This window comes from Phyllobates terribilis, unplaced genomic scaffold (genome assembly GCF_046119375.1).
Source record: "Phyllobates terribilis strain yellow unplaced genomic scaffold, ASM4611937v1 Scaffold_3__8_contigs__length_932513732, whole genome shotgun sequence".
Classification (NCBI taxonomy): Eukaryota; Metazoa; Chordata; class Amphibia; order Anura; family Dendrobatidae; genus Phyllobates; species Phyllobates terribilis.
In genome coordinates this window covers 930,269,002-930,293,475 of record NW_027362763.1, presented here as the reverse complement: position 1 = coordinate 930,293,475, position 24,474 = coordinate 930,269,002, and the positions used below count along the sequence as shown (strand labels likewise).

Below are 24,474 nucleotides of genomic sequence, written 5' to 3'. Positions count from 1 at the left end.
TGGCACGGGCCACAGTCTCTGCACCACCTCTCGATGGCTCCTCTCATGCCTACCCAGTAGAACCGTTCACGCAACAAGAACTCCAGCTTCTTCCATCCGAAGTGTTCTGCTCCGTTGTGGTATGCCTCCAGAACCATAGCCGCGTCTCGTCTTGGGACCACTACCTGCCACGTCAACTCATGTGTTTGAGAGTTAACCATTCTCCGGCACAGCTTCTCCCTGTAGAGGAACAGCTTACTTTTCTCCTTCCACAGTTGCTTGGTCTCCTCCGGAGCATCTGGATCAAGACAGGCATCGGCTTGGGTCAGCATTTCCTTCACCAAATGGACTGCGGGATCACTGTCTTGCGTCTCCGCCCAGTTGTAGTGGGGCAAGGGATTGAACGTTACGGAGCGCCTGTCCTTCACACGGTGGGAATACAGGGTAATCCCATGACGGTGGAACGCAGGGAGCTCAACTTCTTCCAGATCTTCTGGATCTTCCCCTACGTCCGGTAAGTTCAGCATTCTAGACAGGGCATCCGCGTTGGCATTTGAGCGTCCTGCCCGGTATTTGATGGTGAATTCAAAGTTGGACAGGCGGGCCATCCATCTCTGTTCCAGGGCACCGAGCCTTGCAGTGTCCAGGTGTGTCAACGGGTTGTTATCCGTGTACACGGTAAATTTGGAGGAGGCAAGGTAATGCTTGAAACGTTCGGTCACTGCCCACACTACTGCCAGGAACTCCAGCTTGAATGAGCTATAATTCTCAGGGTTCCTCTCCGTGGGCCGCAGCTTTCGGCTGGCGTAAGCGATTACCCGTTCTTTCCCTTGCTGGATCTGGGACAGTACAGCTCCTAGCCCGACATTGCTTGTGTCCGTGTGGAGGATAAAGGGCTGGCTGTAGTCTGGATATGCCAGGATTTCATCCCCCGTGAGGGCCATCTTCAGCTGGCAGAAGGACTCCTCTTCCAGCTTTTCCCACCTGAAGGGCGGCTTCTGGTTTTTGGCTTTCCGAGATTGACATATCAGGAGGTCCTGCATAGGGGCTGCCATTTTGGTGAAACCGGGAATGAATCTTCGGTAGAAGCCTACCAACGCGAGGAACTGCCGCACTTCCTTTATGCTGGAGGGTCTTGGCCAGTCCTTAATCACGGTGATCTTATCAGGGTCGGTAGCCACTCCGTCAGCACTCACCACGTGTCCCAGATACTGCACCCTTGGTTTCAGGAGGTGACACTTGGAGGGTTTCACTTTTAGGCCGTAGTTTGCCAGAGCTTCAAACACTTCCGCCAGGTGTTTCAGGTGGTCCTCGTAGGTCTTGGAATAGACGATGACATCGTCCAGGTACAACAGGACCGTCTCGAAGTTCCGGTGTCCCAGACAGCATTCCATCAACCGTTGGAAGGTTCCTGGTGCGTTGCAGAGCCCGAACGGCATACAGTTAAATTCGCTGAGACCCATCGGGGTGGTGAATGCGGTCTTCTCCCGGTCCGCCTCTGCTACAGGAACCTGCCAGTACTCGCTAGTGAGATCCAAAGTAGAGAAGAAGTTAGCAGATTTTAATGCACTCTTTAAGGACTCTTCTATCCTTGGTAACGGGTACGCATCTTTGTGTGTGATACGGTTGACCTTCCTGTAGTCTACATACATTCTCATGGTGTTGTCTTTCTTTTTCACTAAGACTAGTGGAGCTGCCCAGGGGCTACAGCTGTCCCTGATTACCCCAGCCTCCTTCATGTCTCTAAGCATCCCCTTGGCGTGTTGGTAGTGTGCAGGGGGTACGGGTCGGTATCTCTCCTTTATGGGAGGATGGTCTCCCGTTGGGATGTGATGTTCTACCCCCTTTACTCGCCCGAAGTCTAGCGGGTGTTTACTAAACACTCTCTCGTACTCTCGAACCACCCGATAGACTCCCTGTTTCTGGTGTGAGGGAGTGGATTCAGTACCCAAATGCAGTTGCTGACACCAGTCCTCCATTGGTTTCTTAGAGCCGTTACCTTCCTCTGGTTGAGATGGAGGCAAGGGTTCCACGGCCTGTACAGAGTTCTGGTTGATGGTGAACAATTTGGCTAGCGTGGCATACCGGGGCAGGTGTACTTCTCTCTCCCCGATATTTATGATGCGAACGGGCACCCTCCCATGGCGTACATCGACCACCCCCCGTGCTGTCAAAATGGTGGGCCTACTGTCTGAGTAGACGGGCTCTACCACTGCTTGGTAGTCTCTACCTCTTAGACCAATAGCTGCCCGGCACCAAATCATCATCTCACTTTTTGGGGGCATGGCAATAGGGAGCGGGTCACACATTCTCACGCTACCTATCTCACCACCAGATAGTTCCACCTGTTGCCGCTTCATCAGTGCCCGGATCTCTTTTTGGAGCACACGCTGCTGGCCGGAGCTGGCGTTCTTGGCAACCTGCTGTAAAATGAGAATCACCTCTGCAAGACAATTTTCAATCACATTGGTTCCCTAGGTTATTCTAGGGTGACTCTCATGATGGTCTATGTCCACTATAATCAGTCCTTGTGCCGCCAGTTCGACTTTACCGATCTTAATGGTCACCTCTTTGAATCCCACCTGCGGCACGGGCTGACCATTACTGGCGATGATACTCAGGTCGTCATCTGGGTAGCGGGTTATGTCCGAGTCATTCCAGTACTGCTTAAAGAGCATGTACGGGATGGTGGTCACCTGTGACCCAGTGTCTAGTAGGGCACTCATAGGAATGCCATCCAGTACCACAGGCAAGATTGGAAGTCCCCCTACGTATTTATATTGATGGGCCTGATGGTCTTGTGCCTGGGGGTTGGCCCTCTAACCCAGGTTGTGCCCGTTTAAATGACAGTACCTTGCCACATGTCCGGGTTGATTGCAGCGGCGGCAGATGGGTCGTCCGTCTTCGTTGTATCTGTCGCTGGGTCTTCCTCTGGCCGGTGGGGTCCTCCTCAGTCGGCGCCACGGGACGTCCTCCGGTCCGGATGCCAGCTGGATCTTTCCTGGAGAAGAGACCTGTAAAGACTGCACAGTTCTGGTTAGCGCGGCAACGCTCTTAGTCAGCTCTTGGACCTGATGGTGCAGGTCTGTTGCCGGGTCATTGTTCAAAGCCTGCGCATCAGCTCCCACAGGCCCTGCAGACAAGGGCGCCGTCTCCTCGTGATAAGTGATAGCAGGGCGCCTGTGGGTCACAGCGCCACCTGGTGCCGGTTCTCGGAGCACCCGGATGGCTCTGTCCTTGAACTGTGCAAAGTCCAGGTCAGGGTCCTGTAAGGCCATTGCCCGCAACTGGGTTCGGTGGGCATTGCACAGCAGACCCTCAATAAATTGTTCAGTCAACAGCTTATCTTCATTTCCCACGCTGTCACGGTCTGCCTGCTTAATGGCTCTCAGGGCCTCTTGTAGGTTTAGCGCATAGTCTCTTATACTCTCATGTGCCCGTTGTTTGCACCCATAAAATCTTAGTTTTATCTCGGCTGAGGTGCGGGTATCAAACGTGTCTTTCAGCCGGGCTAGTATTTCTCTGACAGTCCTCTTCCTCCCAGGTGGCCAGGACTTTACCTCCCTTTGGGCTGCCCCGATTAATTGGGCCACCAGGATGCTCACTTTTTGCTCTTCTGTGAGGGGGTACACCTGGAAGAGGCTATCCAGTCTTTCTCTAAAGTCATTTAGAGTATGTGACTCCCCTGAGTACTGGGGTAGCCAGGTTGCCCCCGGGATATAGGGCATGGTGAATGGCATGACTGTTGCAGCGGTTGCGCTGGCGGTGGCTGTGGCAGTGGAGCTCCCCTCGGTGTCCGGCATCCTCCTCCCCCCTAGTGGACCGTGGCCTACCTTGCGTTGCTCTTCTTCCGTAGGCCGCGGCTCCGCAGTCGATCGTCGGGGTTGAGGATCTGGCGTCGCGCTCCGATGACGTCAGCGTCGCTCTTCCTCCCTTCCAGGACCTTGCGCAGCGTCACTGTGTGGGGCGGAGCTTCAGATCCCGCGCGCTTTCGGCGTCCACGCCCCTCTTCTTCCTGCTCGGCGTCCCGAAGATGGCGCCCGATGGCGGGAAGCAGCTGCGGATGGGGGGAAGAAGGCAGAAGACGGCGGGAAACGGTCCAAGATGGCGTCCGATGGCGGGAATCGGCTCCGGACGGCGGGAAACGATTCCGGACGGCGGGAAACTTCACCACAGGTAAGTTCAAAAGTCTTTTTCAGGCACGCAGTACCCGGTGGTTGCGGGCACGAAATCCTGCCGACTACGCCAAAGTTGACGCGCCCCCTGGGCCTATGCTGTACTGCTGTGCAGGGGGAATACCCGAAGCCGGATCGCTGGGGGTTGTAGTTCTCCGTGGCGGTGACCCGGTCCGTGCCCAGGGTGGTCAAACCAGTGGCAGTCTAAATGTTGTAATAAGTGTCCGACTACGCCACCCGTGGTTTGCGGTCAGTGGGGACCGCCGCTGCGCTGCCGACCGCTGAGGCTGATGTTGGTTGCGCAGCCGAGTATGGGATAACTCCCCACGGGAGGAGTATTGCCTCAGGGCAGCTAGTGTGGATAATGATGGGAGTGATGGTGTGAGCGTCCCAGTACTAATGGTGCTGGTGCGGCAAGGAATCACAGAAACGTGTGGTGCAGTTCAGGGTCTTTACTGATGGTACAAGGCAGACCCTCCCGGGAGTACTGGCTAGTATAAGGGGCCTGGTCAGTCTGCGAGCAAGCAGGAGTTCCCCTGGCCAGGTGGAGTTGTAGGCCTCCCCGTTAATCTGCACTCTTCTTGGCTACCTTGCTGTCAGCGTTTACAAGTAGCCCACGTCCCTGAGTATACCGTGTGGTGCTCACCCGTATGGCTGGTGACTTGGGGCCTTCTGTTAGCCTCCGCTCCTGGATGGCGGCGCTGGTCCCTTCTTTGTGACTGAGCCTCCGGGCTTCTATGGCCAGAGGACCTGGAATCCCCTGCCGGCTGGTTTCTGCTGCTGGGTGTAGATCAGTCCCCACAGCCTCGGACTCCTGTGTCCGGTTTTAGTGTACTCAGCCAGGGCGAGCTATACCTCTGCTCAAAGCCCCTGGCCTTCTGCCTCTGCTCCTACAGAGCTCCTGTTCTTGCTTTCCCTGTCTCTGGAGCTGTCTGCAGCTCCACTCTGACTCTGACTGCTCTAATCCCGCCCCAGACCCAGTTTGAAAGGGCAGATTCCTCCCTTCCTAGGTCTGGGCGGACCGTGTTGCATGTTTAGGGATCCTGACCAGAGAAACCTCCCACTTGCTCTCAGACATAATATCTCTATTACTGCGGCAACCAGACCCCTGGGGTGCCGCATATCCTTTGGTTGGCTCTGGCCTATCACCATGCAGCATTGAAGAGGGACAAGAGGAGGTGGCGTGCGTTGATGCTCAAGCATTTGAGGACCTACGGCCAGAAGAAAGCCACTTGGAGGAATGTCATTTACTGTCTCCAGAGGTGGAGGCTGATGATGAGACACAGTTGCCATCAGGTCAGCCTACAATGTCAACTGGGAAGGAGGATGAGATAGAAGACGAGGTGATGGATGATGAGTCCACTGATCCAACCTGGAACATTGGCACGCATAGCCATGACAGCAACACAGAGGAAGATGGAAATGTAGCACCAACACAGGCACCAAGGGGTCATGGTTTGCCCAGAGTGAGAACTGGGTCAACTGTTCCCAAGAGCACCCCCGCTGTGCACCAAGTCAGGGCTATGGGGCGTTTAGCTGCTGTGTGGAATTTTTTTTTCTGAAAGTCCTTCAGAGAAAAACATTGTTGTCTGTAGCATCTGCCATACCAAGTTGAGCAGAGGCCAGGGCAAAGGCAACCTGAGCACCACCAGTATGAGAAACCACATGGCAGCCAAGCACCCCAGTAGGTGGGCGGAACACCAGGGTACCAAATCTGCGTCTGCTGGTCAAACAAATAATAATAATAATAATACTCTTTACTTATATAGCGCCAACCTATTCCGCAGCGCTTTACAATTCAGAGGTTCATATTCAACAGTCATAAGTAACATAATTAAAGATAATACAATAATTTAAGCAAAAATAATGACCCTGCTCGTAAGAGCTTATGATCTACAATGAGGTGGGGGTGACACAAAGGACAGGGGCCTATTTACAATGATAGTCCAGCCATCTTGAGGGGATGAGGGATAGATAAAGGCTGCATGAGCTCATCACCAGCCAGTATCTGTAGTGCTTTTGGGTTCGGTGGAGACTTATGCCATGTCGTCTGGGCTATGTCCTTCAGAATCTGCTGTTCAAGAAGCAGGAGCTCATACCTCCTGCCCACAAGCTGCGGTTGCTCACACACAACAAACATCGACCACATCCACTTTCTTGTGCCAGCAAAGGGTCCAATTGTCCGTGCCTGAGAGCTTGGAAAGAAAGCGTAAATACCCAGCCACGCACCCGCAGGCACAAATACTAAACTCGCACATTGCCAAATTGCTAGCTGTGGCGATGTTGCCGTTTAGGCTTGTGGGAGCACAGTCTTTCCGTGATCTCTTGGCTGTGGCTGCCCCATGATACAGTGTTCCCATCTGCCACTATTTTGCCCGGTGTGCCGTCCCTGCGTTACATAAGCACATGTTAATCTGAACTGTGCTCTCACTAACCGGTAAGGTCCACCTAACAATAGACACCTGGACAAATTGTTGTGTACAGGGACGATTTCTGTCATGGCACACTAGGGGAACCTGGTGGAGGGTGGGACAAAGGCGCAAACTGGAACATCACACATCCCACCCACGCTAAGAATAGCGGGCCCAACTTCTGTCAGGGTTTCCACCTCTTCATATTTCACTTCCCCTCTCCCCTTCTCCTGCTCCCCATCTTCTGCTGAATTACCCTCCCCATCACTGTCAAGCTGGGACCTGTGCAGCAGCGCATCGGCAAAGTGGCAAGACGCTCTGCTGAAGCTGATCTGTTTATATCAGAAAGCACACACTGTAACAGAGCTGTGGCAAGTTTTAAAACAACAGACCAATCAGTGGCTCTCCCTGCTGCACCTCTAACCCTGTCTGGTTGTCTGTGATAATGGGCTTAACTTGGTGGCGGCTTTAAAGATCGGCAAGCTGGTACACGTGCCATGCATGGCTGACGTGCTGAACCTAGTTGTTTAGAAATTTCTGAAAACTTTCCGTGACTTGTCGTACCTACTTGAGAAGGTGTGCCCTATTAGCGCCCATTTCCACCATTCCTCTACTGCTTTTGCTGCTTTTACAGCGCTGCAAAAGTGCTTGAATTTGCCAAGTCACCGACCTGCCCACGCGGTGGAACTCCACCTATCATATGTTGGTGAGGATTAGTGAACAGCAGAGGGCAGTAGCTGAATAACAGCTTCAGCATGCCGGTCAGACTGAGAGTCAGCCACCACACATAACAGTCGAGTGAGTGGATCGCTGACATTTGTGAGCTTCTTGAAAACTTTGAGTACCAACCTTGTGAGCGGTGATCAGGCTATTATCAGCGTAACCATCCCACTGCTGTGTCTCTTGAAACAATGACTGCATAATCTAAAAGAGGAAGCTTTGAGTGCATGGCATGTTGGTTTGGAGCCAGATTTCCCAATGGGTGATACTACCCAGCCTAGCCAATATTCTGAGGAAACAATGGATGATGAGGAGAAAGATGAGGAGGGAGAGGACTTGTTTTTCTGTACTACCGAGGGGAATCATAATGCTACGGAGGGTACACTCAACCCAAGCTTCATGTCTGTCCAGTCTGGATGGGCTGGAGAGGAGGAGGTGGAGGAGGAGGCGAGTCAGCATGCAACCTCCTACTCACCTATCCTCCTCGTTCCCACGCTGCTGGGGGCCCTATCGGGCCCCCTCCGGCCACGGGCCCCATAGCAGTGGCGTGGTCTGCCGCCATTGACGGTACGCCACTGTGTATATGTCTGTATATGTTTGTGTGTGCGTGACTGCATGCGGCCTCCTGCTGTCTCTGGGGGGGCGCCGTGAGGCCTCCCGCTGTGTATAGATGGCGCTGTGCGGCCTCCCGCTGTGTATAGATGGATACGTGTGGCCTCCTGCTGTGTATAGATGGCTACGTGCGGCCTCCTGCTGTGTATAGATGGCTACGTGCGGCCTCCCACTGTGTATAGATGGCTACATGTGGCCTCCTGCTGTGTGTAGATGGCGCAGTGTGACCTCCCGCTGTGTATAGATGGCTACGTGCGGTCTCCCGCTGTGTATAGATGGCTACATGTGGCCTCCTGCTGTGTATAGATGGCACCGTGCAGCCTCCTGCTGTGTATAGATGGCTACGTGCGGCCTCCCGCTGTGTATAGATGGCTACGTGCGGCCTGCTGCTGTTTATAGATGGCTACGTGCAGCCTCCTGCTGTGTATAGATGACTACGTGCGGCACCCTGCTGTCTATAGATGGCTACGTGCGGCCTCCTGCTGTGTATAGATGGTGTTGTGTGGCCTCCCGCTGTGTATAGATGGTGCCGTGCGGCCTCCCGCCGTGTATAGATGGCTACTTGTGCTCAATATTGAGTCATACAATTAATGTAAGGCTATGTGCCCACGATGCAGAAATGCTCCAGATTTTTTTTGAGCGTTTCTGCATCTCCCTGGCAGAAAAAACGCATGCAGATTTTACATGTGTTTTTCCTGCCAGGGACAAGCGGAAGTGAAGCGTTCTTCACATGCATTTCAGCATGCGGGTTGACAAGCGCTTTCCTAGCGATTTTAGCATCACTTGGAAAGTGCTTGACAACTTGGTCACACTATATAAATCCATGCAACCAGCATGGATTTATATAGTGTGACCGTAAAAGAATGGTAAAAAATAAAAAATAAATATAGAATTACCTTCTGATGGCCTGTCGACATCAGCGGTCTCGTGACCCGTCACATGACTAAATGACGTCACGACAAGTCCTTTTCAGACCATCGCGAGCTGCCGGCAAGCCAGGATGCATCGGATAAAGACACCGGGGGCCATCAGAAGGTAAGTATAATATTTATTTTTTATTTTATTCTTTTTTTTACAGGTACTATGGTACTCGGGTCCGGAGGAGAGTCTCCTCTTCTCCAAACCCGGGTACCATCCGCACATTGAAACGCATGGAATCCGCATGTACAGATGCAGTGATGCGGATTCCATGCGTTCCAATGCAAGTCATATGGCGGAGAAAACGCCACGCTTCCGCAAAATAATTGGTGATGCTGCGGATTTTTCCGCAATGATAATCCGCAGCGGAAATTTTCGCAGCATGTGCACAGCACATGCGGATTATCATTGGGGAACATTGCTGCCCTTCTACCATGCATTTTTAAGCGTTTCTGCAGCGGAATTGCCGCTGCGTAAACTCTTAAAAAACGCATAGTGGGCATACAGCCTAAAAAAATTATTATAATTAATATTGTGCCAAATTAATTTCACGTGAACTATCACATGATCTATCACAGGAGATCATGTGACATGTGATACATCAGGTGTGTGTGGGGGGGGGGGCCCGCGTCTTCTAAACTGCCCGGGGCCCTTGCTACTCTTAATCCACCCCTGGGGTCAGTATATAGATCTAATACTGAGACCCTTTGTTTCAACCTTGCCCTTATACATTAGGGATACTACGGACCTTTTGTTGAAGAACGATAGTGTCTCAGTGAAGAGAGAGAGTCTCCTAGTAAGTACAGATATTGAGGCACTCTACTCGTCTATCTCCCATACCAAAGGACTGGAGGCAGTGAGTTATTTCCTGACTACGAGAGGACAGCAGTTCTCATTGCATAATGAATTTGTATTGAAGGTTTTGGAGTTCTGTCTTACAAGAAACTTCTTTGTCTTTGACCACCAGCTCAAGGGCACAGCGATAGGGAACCCTTGCGCCCCATCTTACGCTAATCTGCTCCTGGGCTGGTGGGAGGAGAGGTTGGTATTCGGCGAGGAGAATGGTAATGCGTAATCTGTTGGTAATATTGAATTGTGGGCCCGCTATATAGATGACGTATTTGTCATATGGCGTGGCACCACCAAAGAGCTCTCATCCTTTATGGAGGATTTGAACAAAAATCCCATAGGACTACGATTCACTTATGAATATAGTGCAGACAAATTGGCTTTTCTGGATGTGCTGATTCAGAAGACCAGTGAAGGGTCCCTGGAAACTTGCACATACAGAAAACCGACCTCAGCTAATACCATCCTGAGATGGGAAAGCAGTCATCCAAACTCACTGAAAAGAGGCATACCTAAAAGTCAATATCTTAGAATAAGGCGTAATTGTTCCAATGATGAGATATTCCGCACACAGACTGACGAAATGCGTATGAGGTTCAAGAGTAGAGGGTATCCAGAAAGGGTGCTGAAAAAGGCGTATAACGATACTAAATCTCTGAATAGATCAGAATTATTGGTTCCTAGGAAAGAGGAAAATGCAGGGGAAGATATCATCAGGTTCATCACCACCTTCTCAAACGGGTCACAGGAAGTAAAGAGTATACTAGATAGACACTGGAGAATTCTAACAACGGACCCAGATCTGAAAGAAAAACTAGGGCATTACCCACAAATCACTTACCGTCGAGGTAAATCCCTCAAAGATCGATTAGTAAAAAGCTACTTTTCAACTCCAAAACAAAACACCTGGTTGAAGAGCAATCTGATGGGATGTTTCAAATGTGGAGGATATATAGCATGCCCAGTAATGTTGAAGGGTAAGACTTTTAAATCTAATGTGACACAAGAAGAGTTTATGTGGCGCCCCTGCTGGTTTAGTCGCCACAGAGGTACTGCATCTCACCCAGAGGTGTGGTACCCCACTCTCAAGTAAGGAGGGAGTACTACCCGGGACCCACACACCCACATCCAATGCACTCCACTTCAGTAGGGAAGGGCGAGATTGCTCCTAAGGGAGAGCTCAGTCCCTGGTCCCTAGATGGAGGGTGGAACTAGGTAGAGGAGGTGGGTGGATGAAGAAGTTTAGTGGAGCACAGACAGGAAGAGTATAAGAAGAAGGGGAACCATCTAGAAGCAGTCAGTCAGTTGTGAGGAGACAGTACAGAGGAGAGAGAGCTGGGAGCAGGAGCTCAGGAGGAGCTCTGCTCAGGAGGAGTGGAGAAAGGAGCAGGGCCCAGTCAGAGAGGCCCAGGAGAAAGAGTGAAGAGAGGAGCAGTGAGAAGGGCTCCAGGAGGAACAGAGGGGATCCCAGGGGCACGGTGAGTGCAGAGGCCACCAGTGTGCCTGAATTCACGCTGACGTGGAGGGATCAGGCCACAGAAGGGGAACGGCCCCTAACTAGTGGAGAACAACCAGGCTCAGCTAGGCAACCGGAGGCTGCTGCATTTTCAAGGTGTTTCAGCTAAAACCCACAATTACATCGCTGAAAAGGTGGCCACATAGGGTCTGGGGACTGCTCATCGCCCGACGAGGCCCGAGGCCCCTGGCTTGGGACACTGATTGTGAGGTGCAGGGCAAGAGGGTGAGAGCCAGTGCAGTGAGACGACCGGGAAAGGTACATAGAACAGGGTACTGTTTTTACCGTTTAAGTGCTCCTGAGGTAGCTGAGAGATTGCTGGATCCCTACCCCAGAGGACACAGGACGACGTGGGTGGTTGCACACCGGTAACTGCAACCTGGAGTCTTGAACAACTGTGAGTAAAACCTGAAGACTACACCCCACTGTGTCCTTGAATAATTGCTGCGCCATCACCTGCCCTGCACTACACTGCACCAACATCTACCTCCTTATAAAATCATCATATACTGCCCTGGAGCTTAGCTCTGCCTGTGGAGAGCTGAACCAACTCTGCTGCATCACCATCAGCTCCAGTGGATCTGCACCGCAGCGGCGGCTCCATATAGCCACATACCACAGGTGGCGTCACGAACATTACCTCTAAAAACTTTTTTCCCCTTTTACTTTCCCTTTAATTGACAGCCCTGGGTCACGGACCGAGTCACTGCTACCGTGACATCCCCCAGCACCGACCGGCCCGGCTACCGAGTACTCCACAGCCCAGGGGGAGCGTCATTTACTATAAACAGTTTCATCAATTGTAAATCGGAAGGGGTCATCTATAAAGCAACATGCGACTGCGGGCTTGAATATGTCGGCAAAACAAAGAGGGAACTGAGGAGAAGAGTGGGTGATCACTTGGGTGATATAGAACATAGGAGAGACACACCCCTTGCAAAACATATAAACAATGCACATGGAGGGTCAAAAAAGGCGCTTAAATTTATCGGAATAGACAAAATAGAGAAACCGGCAAGAGGAGGTAATTGGGATCGTTTGATCTTGCAGCAGGAGGTAAGATGGATTTTCAGGCTAAAAATAATGTCACCATTAGGTTTAAACGAACAGTTTAATTTTGCTTGCTTTTTTGTGACGGGTATTGTGGCTCTTTTGTTTCTATCTGTCATATAAATCCCAAATATTTTAAGTTCCCATTATGTTCATTCTCTGGATGACATTTATTTGATAGATTCAGTAAACTTAATCATCTCTATGGGTAAAATCAATTGTATAGTCTATACCCATGGACATGCTTCACTGTTTCCAATTCTCCCTTATTTCTGTCTAGAGGGATAAGCTAACTACCTGGCCATAACATAAGTGATGTAAAAAATCCTGCAACATGTGATTTTTACTCCTATTTAATTATAATTCTACATGCACATGATACATACATTACGTGGTGTTTGTGTTAGGAATGAGATTCAAACTTTCGTCTAACATTTGCATGTGGATCTATTTTCATCATAACGGAGGGGTGAATGTTAATTTTATTTATTTTTTTAAAAAAGAATGAGCCCCCTCTTGTCTAAGCCCCTTCCTGCCCCCTGCCTCCGTTTTGCGAGAAAATGGAAGGTACGTGACACGTAGAGGAGTATGCGTTCCACTGAATGGACTGTATATGATTTAAGCACGCCCCGTGCCGGACGTAACACGTGCTGTTCACCGGCTGCCTGCGTGACGTGCAGAGAAGCTACAGTGATGAGCCAGCGCACGCACCTTCCGGATGTAGCCGGATGTGACGTGTGCGGGTCACGTAAACCTATAGTGGAGTGCAACGTGTGAGGGCACATGGTAGCTGAAGCACCAGGTGCTCACCTACTATAGAGGTGTCCTGAGATCATGTGGCTACATGGAGGCGGAACAAAAATATGACCATCCAGTGCATTGGCTAAGGTAAAAGGGATTATGGGTATATAAGAGGGACAGCACAAACAATATGCTGCACCAGAAAGAAGGCAGGTCTATTACTAAGATGCTGTAACCTTGAGGGTAGAGAGATCCACTATCAGGAAGCTACCCTCGACATGTGTACAAGATTCCCCTGAAGGACCTGGAAAGGCGAAACGAGTCGGGAGACGTACCTCAAAACATTAGGGTGATCCACGTTTAGGGATAGCTGCGGACTGCCCTTGTCAGGGCGGGAGTATCGGGGTACTAGGGCCAATCTAACAGTGCTAGGGATAATCAGGCCTCTTACGGTACGGTGCCACTTTCCCGCTTGGCGTTATTCTGGTATATTGGTGATATGTACGTTGGAGATCGTTTCCCTCTAAATTTCAAATACTACGGATTGGGTGAGATCTACCTTTTACTTACGTACTCCTTTTTTATGTATAGCATGAAAGAGGCATAGAACCACCATTGATAATAATTATAAATTTCGTATAGAGATGACACCTGGAAATACCAATGGTGTTTATGGAATTTTATAACTGTTTTGTTTGTTCTTTATGTTGTCTTTTGTACCTAAGTAATAGTGAAATAATTTATTTTATTTTACATAGTAAAAGTTACGTTTTAATGTATTTTCTAAACTCACCTACTGCTTGCATATATGTTTAATTGTGAGAGAGGGAATAGGAACATAGAGGATACAATTTTCCTCTGCTATTAGCTTTTATGTGTCTAAACTGAACACATGGCCTGACCTCTCCTTATATGCCTTGGAGGTGCTGGCCTGCCCGGCTGCTAGTGTGGTGTCTGAGTGTGTTTTCAGTTCCACTAGGGCAATCATCACTGATGGGCGCACACGCCTCTCCACGGAAAATGCAGACAGAATTACTCGGATTAAATTCAACAAGGACTCGATATCTCCACAGTTTGTAATCCCTCCAGATGAGAGCAAGCCAACCTAAATTCACCAAAAATGCAGATTCATGTTACTGCTGTTAACGTCACCCCCTTCCCATAAGAACTCGTTTCCTTCCTGCGTTAACGATGACTCAGCCCATAGGGCTAATTTTTAGAAACCCCATTCACATTATGCAGTGGACAAACAAGGCCAGTATTCCTACTCCAGCCTAACTACTATTTGTGATTGGAGGCCCTTGGGATGGTGACTTCCTGCGTCAACCATGACTCAGCCCGTAGGGCTAATTTTTACAAACCCTACGCAGATTGTGCAGTGGACAAACCAGAACAGTATTCCTACCCCAGCCCAACTACTATTTGTGATTTGTGGCCCTTCTCCTTTAGGAGAGTTCATAGCTCAAAACTTGCAGCTGCTATGGGGCTCTTGAGCAGGGGAGAAAGGTGGGCCCTCAGAATCAAATCCTCTGGTGGTCCCAATGTTCTTCAGTCTGACACTGCTTCTCGGTGACGATTGTATTTCACGACAGGCATATTCTTTAGTTCGGTGAAAGGACTGGCATAGATGGAAACCGTGCCTACTCCGACTGTCATTTCTCCCAAGAAACTCCTCTAATGCAGCTTGTTCTATAAGCACTGACAGCCCATCCATCATCAGCTCACACTTCTCGGCTGTGCTTCTACACACACAGATCTTTCTTTGCGCCTTGAATTTCATGACTACAGAGTTGGGCAATGGCCTGATCTGCAATGCGTTTTGAGAAATAACGTGCATAAGCAAAGCCATGGTTTAGGCCACTGAAGGTCATCATTAAGTGAAACTCATACATCTTTCCCATAGACTGACAGAGGGGTATCAAGACTTCCAAGACAGTCAGAATACTTTCTTCTGTTACTAACGTCATTCAGTAGGGGACACCTTAGGAAGCCTTTGCACGTGTTTTTTGTTAATTATTTTTATTTACTGAGCTAATGACTTTTGTGTTTTCATTGGCTGTAAGCCGTAACCATCAACTTTAACAGAAATAAACACTTGAAATAGATCACTCTGTTTGTAATGACTCTATATGATATATGAGTTTCACTTTTTGTATTGAAGAACTGAAATAAATCAACTTTTTGATGATATTCAAATTTTTTTTTTACTCTGCATAAGCTCTGCATACAGCTTAATTTCACCGCCATAAAATTACTAGGTGACATGACGTACTGTATCACGTTTGTCACAAAAAATAATATTTTTTACTCTTAACGGAAAAAAATAGTTTACTCAGTCTACACACTGCTTAATTTCACCGCCACAAAAGGACTAGGTGGCTTATAGCAGACTGTATCACGTTTGTAACAGAAAAAAATATTTTTGGACTCTGGCAAGCAACAGAAAAAATATTTTTTTTTACTGTGAAAATAGCTGAATTTCACCCCCCAAAAATGACAAGGTGGACTACTATAGTTGCAGTATCACATTTGCAAATGAAAAAAAATTGTTTTCTACTCTGCACTCTGGAGCTCTGCAAACAGCTGAATTTCAACCCCACAAAATAAAAAAGGTGGGCTAGTAGGGCTTGCTTGCTGTATCACATTAGCAAGTGAAAAAATAGATTGAAGGGATACTCGTGCATGGAACACGATAGAAGCAGTGCACAACAGAGTTCTATGACATGGGTCCTGCTGTTTTTGTCTGGACCTCAGTAATAGCACAAGAAAAAAAAATCTGCTGTAAGGTTGATTTCATAGACACACAGTTATCTAAACTATCTGACTTAGAAGCAACCGCCTATCTAGCTATAATCTCTCAGTACACAGGTGTGCAGGGTCCAGCAGCAGCGTCTGTGACCAGTTACATGCATAAAATGGCACTCAGAGAACATGGCCATTCTTTATACAGAGAGGATATGTGATTTCAGCAGCCAATGTTTCAAGCACTTGTGCCTGAACAGTGTGGATGCTTCCTGGCTTGGCGCGATTTGCACACATAAGGTTAAAGAGGAAAAAAAATTAGAAGCACGGTGCTGCTCTCAGCTTCTGTTTGCTTTCCCACCCCAGCCTCTACCCTCATCAAACACGCCCCCCTCTCATCATACACAAGCAGTATGCTAAGCAAAGTGTTAAAAACACTTTAGTTGCATAGCAATAATTTTCCTGCACTTTTTCACCGAATGTTACAGATTTTTGCTGATTTAAAGAAAAAATGCTCGCTTTTCCGATCACGAATCCGAATGTGCCATATTCGTGTTTAATTTAACATTTGAGATTGGATTTCAAACATATTCACTCATCACTAGTGGACATATATAGTGGTAAAGCACCTTATTCTACTGTTTACCAAAAACAGAATGAGGCCTACGAAGAAAAGAACACAGTACTTACAGTCAAACATGGTGGAGGTTCAAAAATGTTTTGGGGTTGTTTTGTGTGAATTTATGTCCAATTTGCCTTTTTTCTCTGTTTTTTGTGTTGTTCCAATATACACAAAGGAAATCAAAAAGTGTATAACAGAATATGTGTAATTGCAATAATATTCTGGGAGAAATACTTAATTTTCTGGAACAATTTCAAGGGTGTTAACACTTTCCGCCATGACTGTAGGTGTAAAATTCTGTGTGCATAAATTGTAATTTATCTTCACAGATGTCTTTCTGTAGCAGAACTGAAAATGCTTGCTTATCTTTATACAGCCATATAGTACCATGGTGAAATTCTGTGTGTTTGCAGTGACTAGTAGAGAAAACTTACTGCAAATAAAGTTACAGTATAATGTATGACTATTTAAAGGAAATCTGTCAGCAGGATGTCACAAAAATTATTTATATGCATTTGCAGTTCTTCCAAAGTTAAGTCCAGCAATACCGTTACATGGCTAGTCCATTCCTCTGTTACTGAGAAATGTGATTTTATTGATATGCAAAAGAGGCTGTAGATCTGAAGCCTCTGTCACTCCATCTTTATTTCCCACTCAGTGCCGCTTCCGCCTGACTGCTCCTTGGCCTGAAATCAAACAGCATTGAAGCTGTCAGTCAAGCAGGAAGAGGCGAGGCAAGGTGCAGAATAGAGTGAAGGAGGCTTCAGATCTACATGAGGAATGGACTTATCATGGAAAGGGATTGCTGTACTTTGAAAGAGCAACATGCACTGTGACTGAGTCACTGGTCTAATATACGAGGGGAGATGTGTGTCACTCAGGTTGCTCTCCTGTGTGAACTGAAACCTACTGAATTTCTGCCAGCATGTTATATGCTGGGGAGTTAACTCTCTTAAAAAGTGTGTGGTTTTATGGGAATGGCAAAGAGGGTGGGAGGCCATTCCCCTACCTCCCCTCAGGGTGTGGCTGAGCAGGGTTAAATGCTCAGTCAGCTTTGTTTCTCTGGAGTGTGTGGCCTGGAGAGTGAAATCTCCAGGTTGTGTTTGGGTGAAACCAGAGAGCAACACCGGAGGACTGGTGTTGCAGAGGACTTAAGTGTGTTACCTGCAGCGAGCAGAGCCTCGCATACTATTGGACTCTGTCATACCTTATCTTTTTGTTTTTTCCGTTAACCCCGAGAGGGTCTGTTTATTTTTATGGGACACTGCTGGAGTTTATGCCACAGAATAAACCAGGAGGAAGTTAACCCAAACCATGTGTCCTGTGTCTGCCTCTGGAGAGCTGAGCAAGTCGCTTTACCACAGCACATATAAATAGTTTGGAGATGAAATCCTGCTGACAGTTTCCCTTTAAAAAGAAAAAAATGCTCTTCTGATTTTAGGAGATCCATAGTAGATTATAATGCAGAAATAAGTAATATTATCATTATTAGATTTATATTGATTTATTTTATTTATTTTTTTTAAGTGCAAAGAACATGACTTGGCAATGATTAACCAACTCCTTGAAAGTGGTGAAATCACTAGAGAAAAATACAGAGATTGGAAAGATAGCAACACAATGTTGTTTCAAGACCTATGCACACCACCTTGTCTTCAGGTCTGTGCTGACAATACCACTCAAGAAACTACATGTAGTTGAACATTACTCTCAAAGATTACCCCTGTTTTCTTGTTTAAAAAAAATTGTACATATTTGCCCTCTTTTCAAAGATTTCTTTAACATCCAGATGAATGAAGGCAGCTAAGGGAAGTTATCTGAAAGTTCATTCTCTGCACACCCTATGTATGTAAATTTTTCAAATATTTCTTGTTTTTGCTGCCCCTTGCATCACAGGCTAAAACCTCCAAGAATTAGTCCTGAATAAACACCACCGGTTATGGCATTTTCTCATTGCATTTGAGTATCATGTACATTTTCTGTTCTACAATAAATCTTAATCAGTCTTTGAGTGGACTTAGAAAGTGCCAATTGGCCGATAAAGTAGTATGATTCCTATGAACTGGATTGACTAAAATACCTCTGGGAAAAGTGGAAAATACAGTAAGTTGAAATTCACCAGGATACATAATTTTCTGACACTTCATCTTAAGTCAAGAGAAGCAAAAGCGACTTTAATTTTGGAGTGTCCACACTTATTGTGGTGTTTAAAGTATCGTTATGCAATCAATCCTCAACACTACCAATAACCAGAAACAAATGAACATGGAAATGCATAAGTTGTATCTTTCAATGCTTCTTTTATCAAATTTCATGAATAAAAAATTATATTCACAATTTAAAAACTTTTAAAGCAAAAAATATCACCATTCTCAACACGGTGTAAAAAGTCCAAAGTGACACTTCATCTTGAGTTATAGGCTATATCAGAACCAAGAGCTGCATTTACAACTCTGCTGGTTGTAATTGGAAACCATTAACAATATTTTCAAACAAATAACATAGCTAAATGCTTATTATGTAGTGTGGCAGTGTTTTTTTACACATCAGGTAAAAGCACAATGCCAGGCTAAAATGATGCTTCTCAGAATGCAAGTAATCAAAGAAAGCTATATGCAGATACTGAGCAACCAGGGGATACTGTGAGGTGACACCTGAGTGTGAATATACCCTTTAAGAAATGTGCAGTTTACAAAATAAGCATTGTATGTTCACTCTGAATAACATTACTTGTTATATAATGAACGCACTGTTGTACCAGCATGTTTCTTTGTCAGTCATTTCTATTTCTATGACACTGTAAGCTTACAGAATGTTTGGCTATCTTTGTGTATATTTCAGTAGTCACTAATATGCTTTTAATTTTTGTGCAGTGTAAAAATAATCTAGTAATCTAATTCTCTGCATTCATTTTATTTATTTCCTGGCTATTCAAGATTTATGGCATTTTAATTATATAGACAAAGTTGCATTCATTGTATACAGATATTCTGAGTATTATTTTCCATTTATTTTTTGTTTACAAAATAATGAATATGATTTGTTCAGAATATTTACAACTAAGATTTATTGAAATTTATTAAAATTTAAGACAACCTGTCATCTGATTCATGCTGCCCAAACTACGGGCAGCATGAATCAAATCTGAGCTGCACAAAGGGGTGCATCTTTAAAGTATATTTTCTCAGAAGCACTGGGGTATTTCAGAAATGAAGCCTGGATCTGACTCATGATGCCCGAGGTTTGGGCAGCAAGAAACAGATGACAGGTTCCCTTTTAAGCTCAAATGAAGTAATTATATGTACATAAAATGTATGAACAAATTAAAATTAGAAACTGAGACACACCAAACACAGAATAGGTGATAAATGTATGATCAATGGTATTCTGACCACAAGGGCACCCAAAATCATGAGAATCGGGGTCCTGTATTCTGTCAGCGTTGCTCCATTCAATGTCTTTTGCAGCAGCAGTCATATATGTGTAGTGATGTATCGATAGATAGAAATGGATTTATGTGGTCACACATGCACTTCATGGCTCAAATCGCATAATCATGGTGATCATACATTTATCATTATCCTGTGCCTAGGTGTTAAATGTTGTTCATGGGATACTCCCATTATTATTTTAATACAGCAGCTTGGATGCAGCCATATTGGAGGCTGACGCATGGCAGGCATCACTAAATGTGTCTGACAATACCAGCAGAGTACATTAATCTGAAATTGGAAAAAACTGATAAACTTGTGATGTTTCAGCCATTATGCGAGCCATGGTGCCCAGGCCACTTTCAAACAGCAAATTTTTACATGTATTTTGCATTAGTATCTGTAAGCCAAAACAAGAGAGGAACTTAGAGCGAAAAACTATAAAGTAAATAATTGCATCTCTTCCATGTCTTGAGTTATCATTTTACTGATTCAAAATACTCATTGAAATACTGCCATGTATTGTGCCCGAAGGCCAATTTTACATTGCATATTATTTTACGCGCTGTGGCCCTGTCAGGGCTCAATTCAGAACATTCTCGAAAAACGGAAATCAGATGTATGAGCCAACGGAACCGTAGACTATACTGGTGCCAGCAGAGTGAACGTGTGCTCTGTCGTGCATCATTTTCAGGTGTATACACCTACTGGAGGTGTACGCTACGTCTGGGTGTCCACCTCCAGTAGGTGTGCATTCCTGAAAATGATGCACGATAGAGCAAGCATTCACTCTGTTGGCACCATTGTAGTCTATGGCTCTGTAAGCGTATATGTCCAAATCCCGTTTTGCAGGGGGGGTTCGGACAAATGCCCCAACGAGGCCACCAAGCATGTGACAAAATGCAATGTTGAAAGCACCCTTTGCTTCAGATTAAGGCCAGACAGAGTGGCCAGGTTGTGGAGGAAAGTCACAATAGATACCCTGTCGGGCCTTACCCTTAGTCTCTAGGTGGATATTTTACAATTCTATCGACTAACAGAGATAAGATTAAGCGAGGTCTAATCTGTATATGCTGTTAAAAGAGGAAAAAAAACTGCGTAACATGAACACTCAAGGAAAAAAATATGTGCAGGAGTGATGCAGGAAGTGCACGTTAAAGATCTTCTTTGCAAGACGAAGGTGCCTAAACACCTTAGACAGCTGTGGAATCTGCTGCTTAACATATTTGGCACAGGTTTATCCCCCAAGAGAACAACAGGACGAATGTTCAAATTAAAACTGCCCGATCCTTTTCGGTGACATCATAATCTGTCAGGAGGCCCATACACATAAACTCATTTAATTGCTCCTAAAGTGGCTGGATTGAACAGCTTTAATCTAATATGTGTGTGCTCCTTAAAGGGAATCTGTCAACAGATTTTTGCTACCTGTTTTGAGAGCAGGAAGATGTAGGGGCAAAGCCCATGATTCCAGTGATGTGTCACTTTTTGGCCTGCTTGCTGTAGTTTTCATAAAAATCACAGTTTTAACTGCTGCAGATCTACCAGTTCTCTGAATGCAGAACTCTGTAGAACTCCGCCCACACCACTGATTGACAGCTTTCTTTGTACACTTTGCATAGGCAGAAAGCTGCCCATTAGGGGTTTTTGCAGAGTTAGACAGAGCTTATGAATACAGAGGACTACATGGCAGCAGGTTTACTAGTCCACTATTGATAACCCCTAATGAAAAAACAGTAGTTTTGTCAAAACTATAGCAATAAGTGACACATCGCTGGAATCAGAACCTCTGTTTCTCAGATTAGTTGGCAAAGCGTGACAGATTCCCTTTAACCCCTTTCTGACGTGAGGCATAATAATATGTCCCTGTGCCCTGGGCCTTAAAGACCAGGTACGTATTATTACGCCTTGGTGATCGCGCCTGCACAGAAGCTGTGCAGGCGACATTGCTGCCGGGTGTCAGCTGATTCTGCTCCCGGCACATTAACCCCCGAAATGCTTGATTAAAGTCGATCGCAGCATTTTGGGAGCAGGTAGAAGTAAGACAGCCCCTCTTACCCCTCTTACAGAAAGTATATGTTTGTATTGGTATATGATTACATGGTAAGGATTAAATGGTTAATGAATCTAAATACCTATACCTGGTCTATGTGCTTATAAGAATGGAATTCACTCTGTTTTTATGTTCATATTTGTACCTGATAAAGAGATCTGTCCGGTCTAGAAATGTGTTGTTTTATTAATAAAAACAGTTTTTATACTAAATCCGGTGAGACAGTGCCTTTTAGATCGTCATTTTTTCTTTCTTGGATTTTAAATATTAAGGTTGTCACATTATCCCATAAATATGAAAACTTGCATTTCATATGCCAGTCAAAAAAAATGACGGTAATAATTTACGGCTATTTCATATTTATTTTTTTTCAAAAACTCCATGCAGTCAACAGCAAGCCATTTTTGAGTAAGTGAAAACTGTCACAACTGCACCAAACACCCATGGATGCCCCCCTAATAATGTGGCCCTGTCATAGGATGCAATGTTTGCCACAAGCCAGTTTGCATAGAGTGAACGTTTAGAGGTTACAACAGCTTATCTATGAAGATGGAGACCACACAAATCCACAAACAGGGAAGGGTTCTAGACATGTGGCAAAAAAAAGAAAAAGACCTTCCCTCTTCATCCCTACTAGTGATGAGCGAGCATGCTCACCACTATTCGGTACTCGTACCACAGTGCTCGAGAGGCTCGGTGCCGGATGAGTATTTTTGGAATGCTCGGGCAGGAGCTCAGGTCCCCGACCAGCATTTTTGGCGCTGTTTATGTGGCGCCCCTGAGGGTTCAGTCGCCACAGAGGTACTGCACCTCACCCAGGGGTGTGGTGTCCCCCTTCTCTCAGGTAAGGTGGGAGTGCTGCACGGAACCCCAAACACCTGCATCCAACACTACACTGCTCCAGGCCAGCTAGAGGGGCAACTGTGGCACCGCTGAGGGTTCAGTCGCCACAGGGGTACTGCACCTCAGACCGAGGTGTGGTATCTCCTCTCCGAGGTAAGGATGGAGCACCTCTCAGGACTCAGCCATCCATTCAACACTACACCACTCCTGTCCTGAGGGGGGCTTTAAGGCACCATAGTGCTGCCCCAGCCGGGATAGAGGAGATTTGGGGGGAACCAAAAGAAAGGGGGAAACATGTAGTGGGAGAGGGTGGAGCACGCACCTTTAGGTTACACTTACTAAATTCATATTTAACTAACGGCCATCTTAGGTTCATGGTCTTTTGATTGTGGTCTTCATCGCTGAATGTGGCTTTCTGCTAAGAACCTGCAGCCTGTTGAAGATACACGGTCCTTGTTCTCTGGCCTTGAGACGAGGAGCGGGTTAGAGTTAACCGCTGTCTCTACCCAGTCAAGGTCCCTACCTAAGAAGGCCTGGAGGGGAGCGGAGGAGTAAAGCTCCACAGGCAAAAGGATCCCAGGGGATGCGGACGCCACCTGCTACCCTCATTCTGGCCAAGTCAGAGGGACTCCTCCTGCAAGAGGGGTACCGGCCCCCGATATCTGGCTTTGCTACTTCACGTCTCAGTCAGAAAAGCCCGGAGGCTTGGAGGATCCCACCGGGTAACGGACGGAGCAGAGTCGCCACCCGTACCCTTGTTCTGTGTATAGCCAGAGGGAGACCCAGCCTTGTAACACGCACCACATACGGACAGGAGAGGACCTAGTGGGAAATTCTACGAACACTCTGGTGCGGGGGTCCTGATTGATGCACCCGAACTACCCAGAGTGTGCTGAACCCCTTCCTGGTGGCCACAGCGCACTGTGAGGAGCAAGGAGAAGCCTTGCAACTGACACCTAACAACGTGAGTAAAGTTGGAAGACTGCATCCATTGCCTCCGGTTCCTTATTTCAGCGCGGCACCACACCTCACCACACCACCCACTACTACTCCCCTGATCCCTCTTCTCTGCCCTGAGGACCTGCTCTGCCTGTGGGGAGTAGTATCATCTTCTGCTGCCACGACATCCCGCCTCAGAGGACTGCCGCAGCACTGGTGGAGGATCACCAGAACACCACAGGTGGTGTAGTCATCACATCCACTCGATTACCACCGTCCTTCCTGGCCCTTATTTTTACTGTGACGACCCTGGGCATGGGCCGGGCCTAGGCCACGACTGCATCCACCGTACACAGTAGGCCTGGTTCCGAGTAACCCCATCTCTCAAGGTAGGGCTAGCGAGCGGGAGTGAGGCATCACACAACATGCAGAGCGCAGCTGCAGAGCCCTGACCCTGGCTGGAGTAGGGGGAACCCAAAGGTAGGGGGGAACCAGTAGTGGGTGTGGGTGGAGGAAGTAGTTAGAGGGAGCACTTTGGTAGGAGTATAAGATAGGGAAGCCATCTTAGGGAGATGGTTAGATAGTTCTGGAGAGCAGTTCAGAAGAACAGCTCAGGACAGTTCAGAAGAACAGTCCGGGAGCAGAGTCTCATTAGGAGATCTGCTCCACAAGTAGGGCCAAGTCAGGAGGCCCAGGAGGGGAGCAGGGAGTAGGCTCCGTTCTAAGGAAGGATCCTAGAGGGTATGGCGCGTGCAGGACGGCACCCGTACGCCCCGCATCTGTCAGAAGACAGAGGTATCGTAGCCCCATTCTAGTCCCCTGAGGGTCAAGCAAGTCTGTGTAACTCCGACGGACAGGAGGGACTTCAGAGTA

General features: G+C 47.1%; 1 protein-coding gene across 5 annotated transcripts in view; it reads left to right on the top strand.

Annotated features, from left to right (window-relative positions):
• The window catches only part of IPCEF1 (interaction protein for cytohesin exchange factors 1), a 686,360-nt gene extending 664,375 nt beyond the window's left edge, over positions 1-21,985 (top strand). For all 5 annotated transcript variants that reach the window (XM_073672835.1, XM_073672839.1, XM_073672837.1 and 2 more), the window contains one exon: positions 17,863-21,985. In XM_073672835.1, coding sequence (XP_073528936.1) covers positions 17,863-18,036 — 174 coding nt within the window. In that variant the 3' untranslated portion in view covers positions 18,037-21,985. The remainder of the gene's footprint in view (positions 1-17,862) is intronic.
• Positions 21,986-24,474: the final 2,489 nt, after the last annotated feature.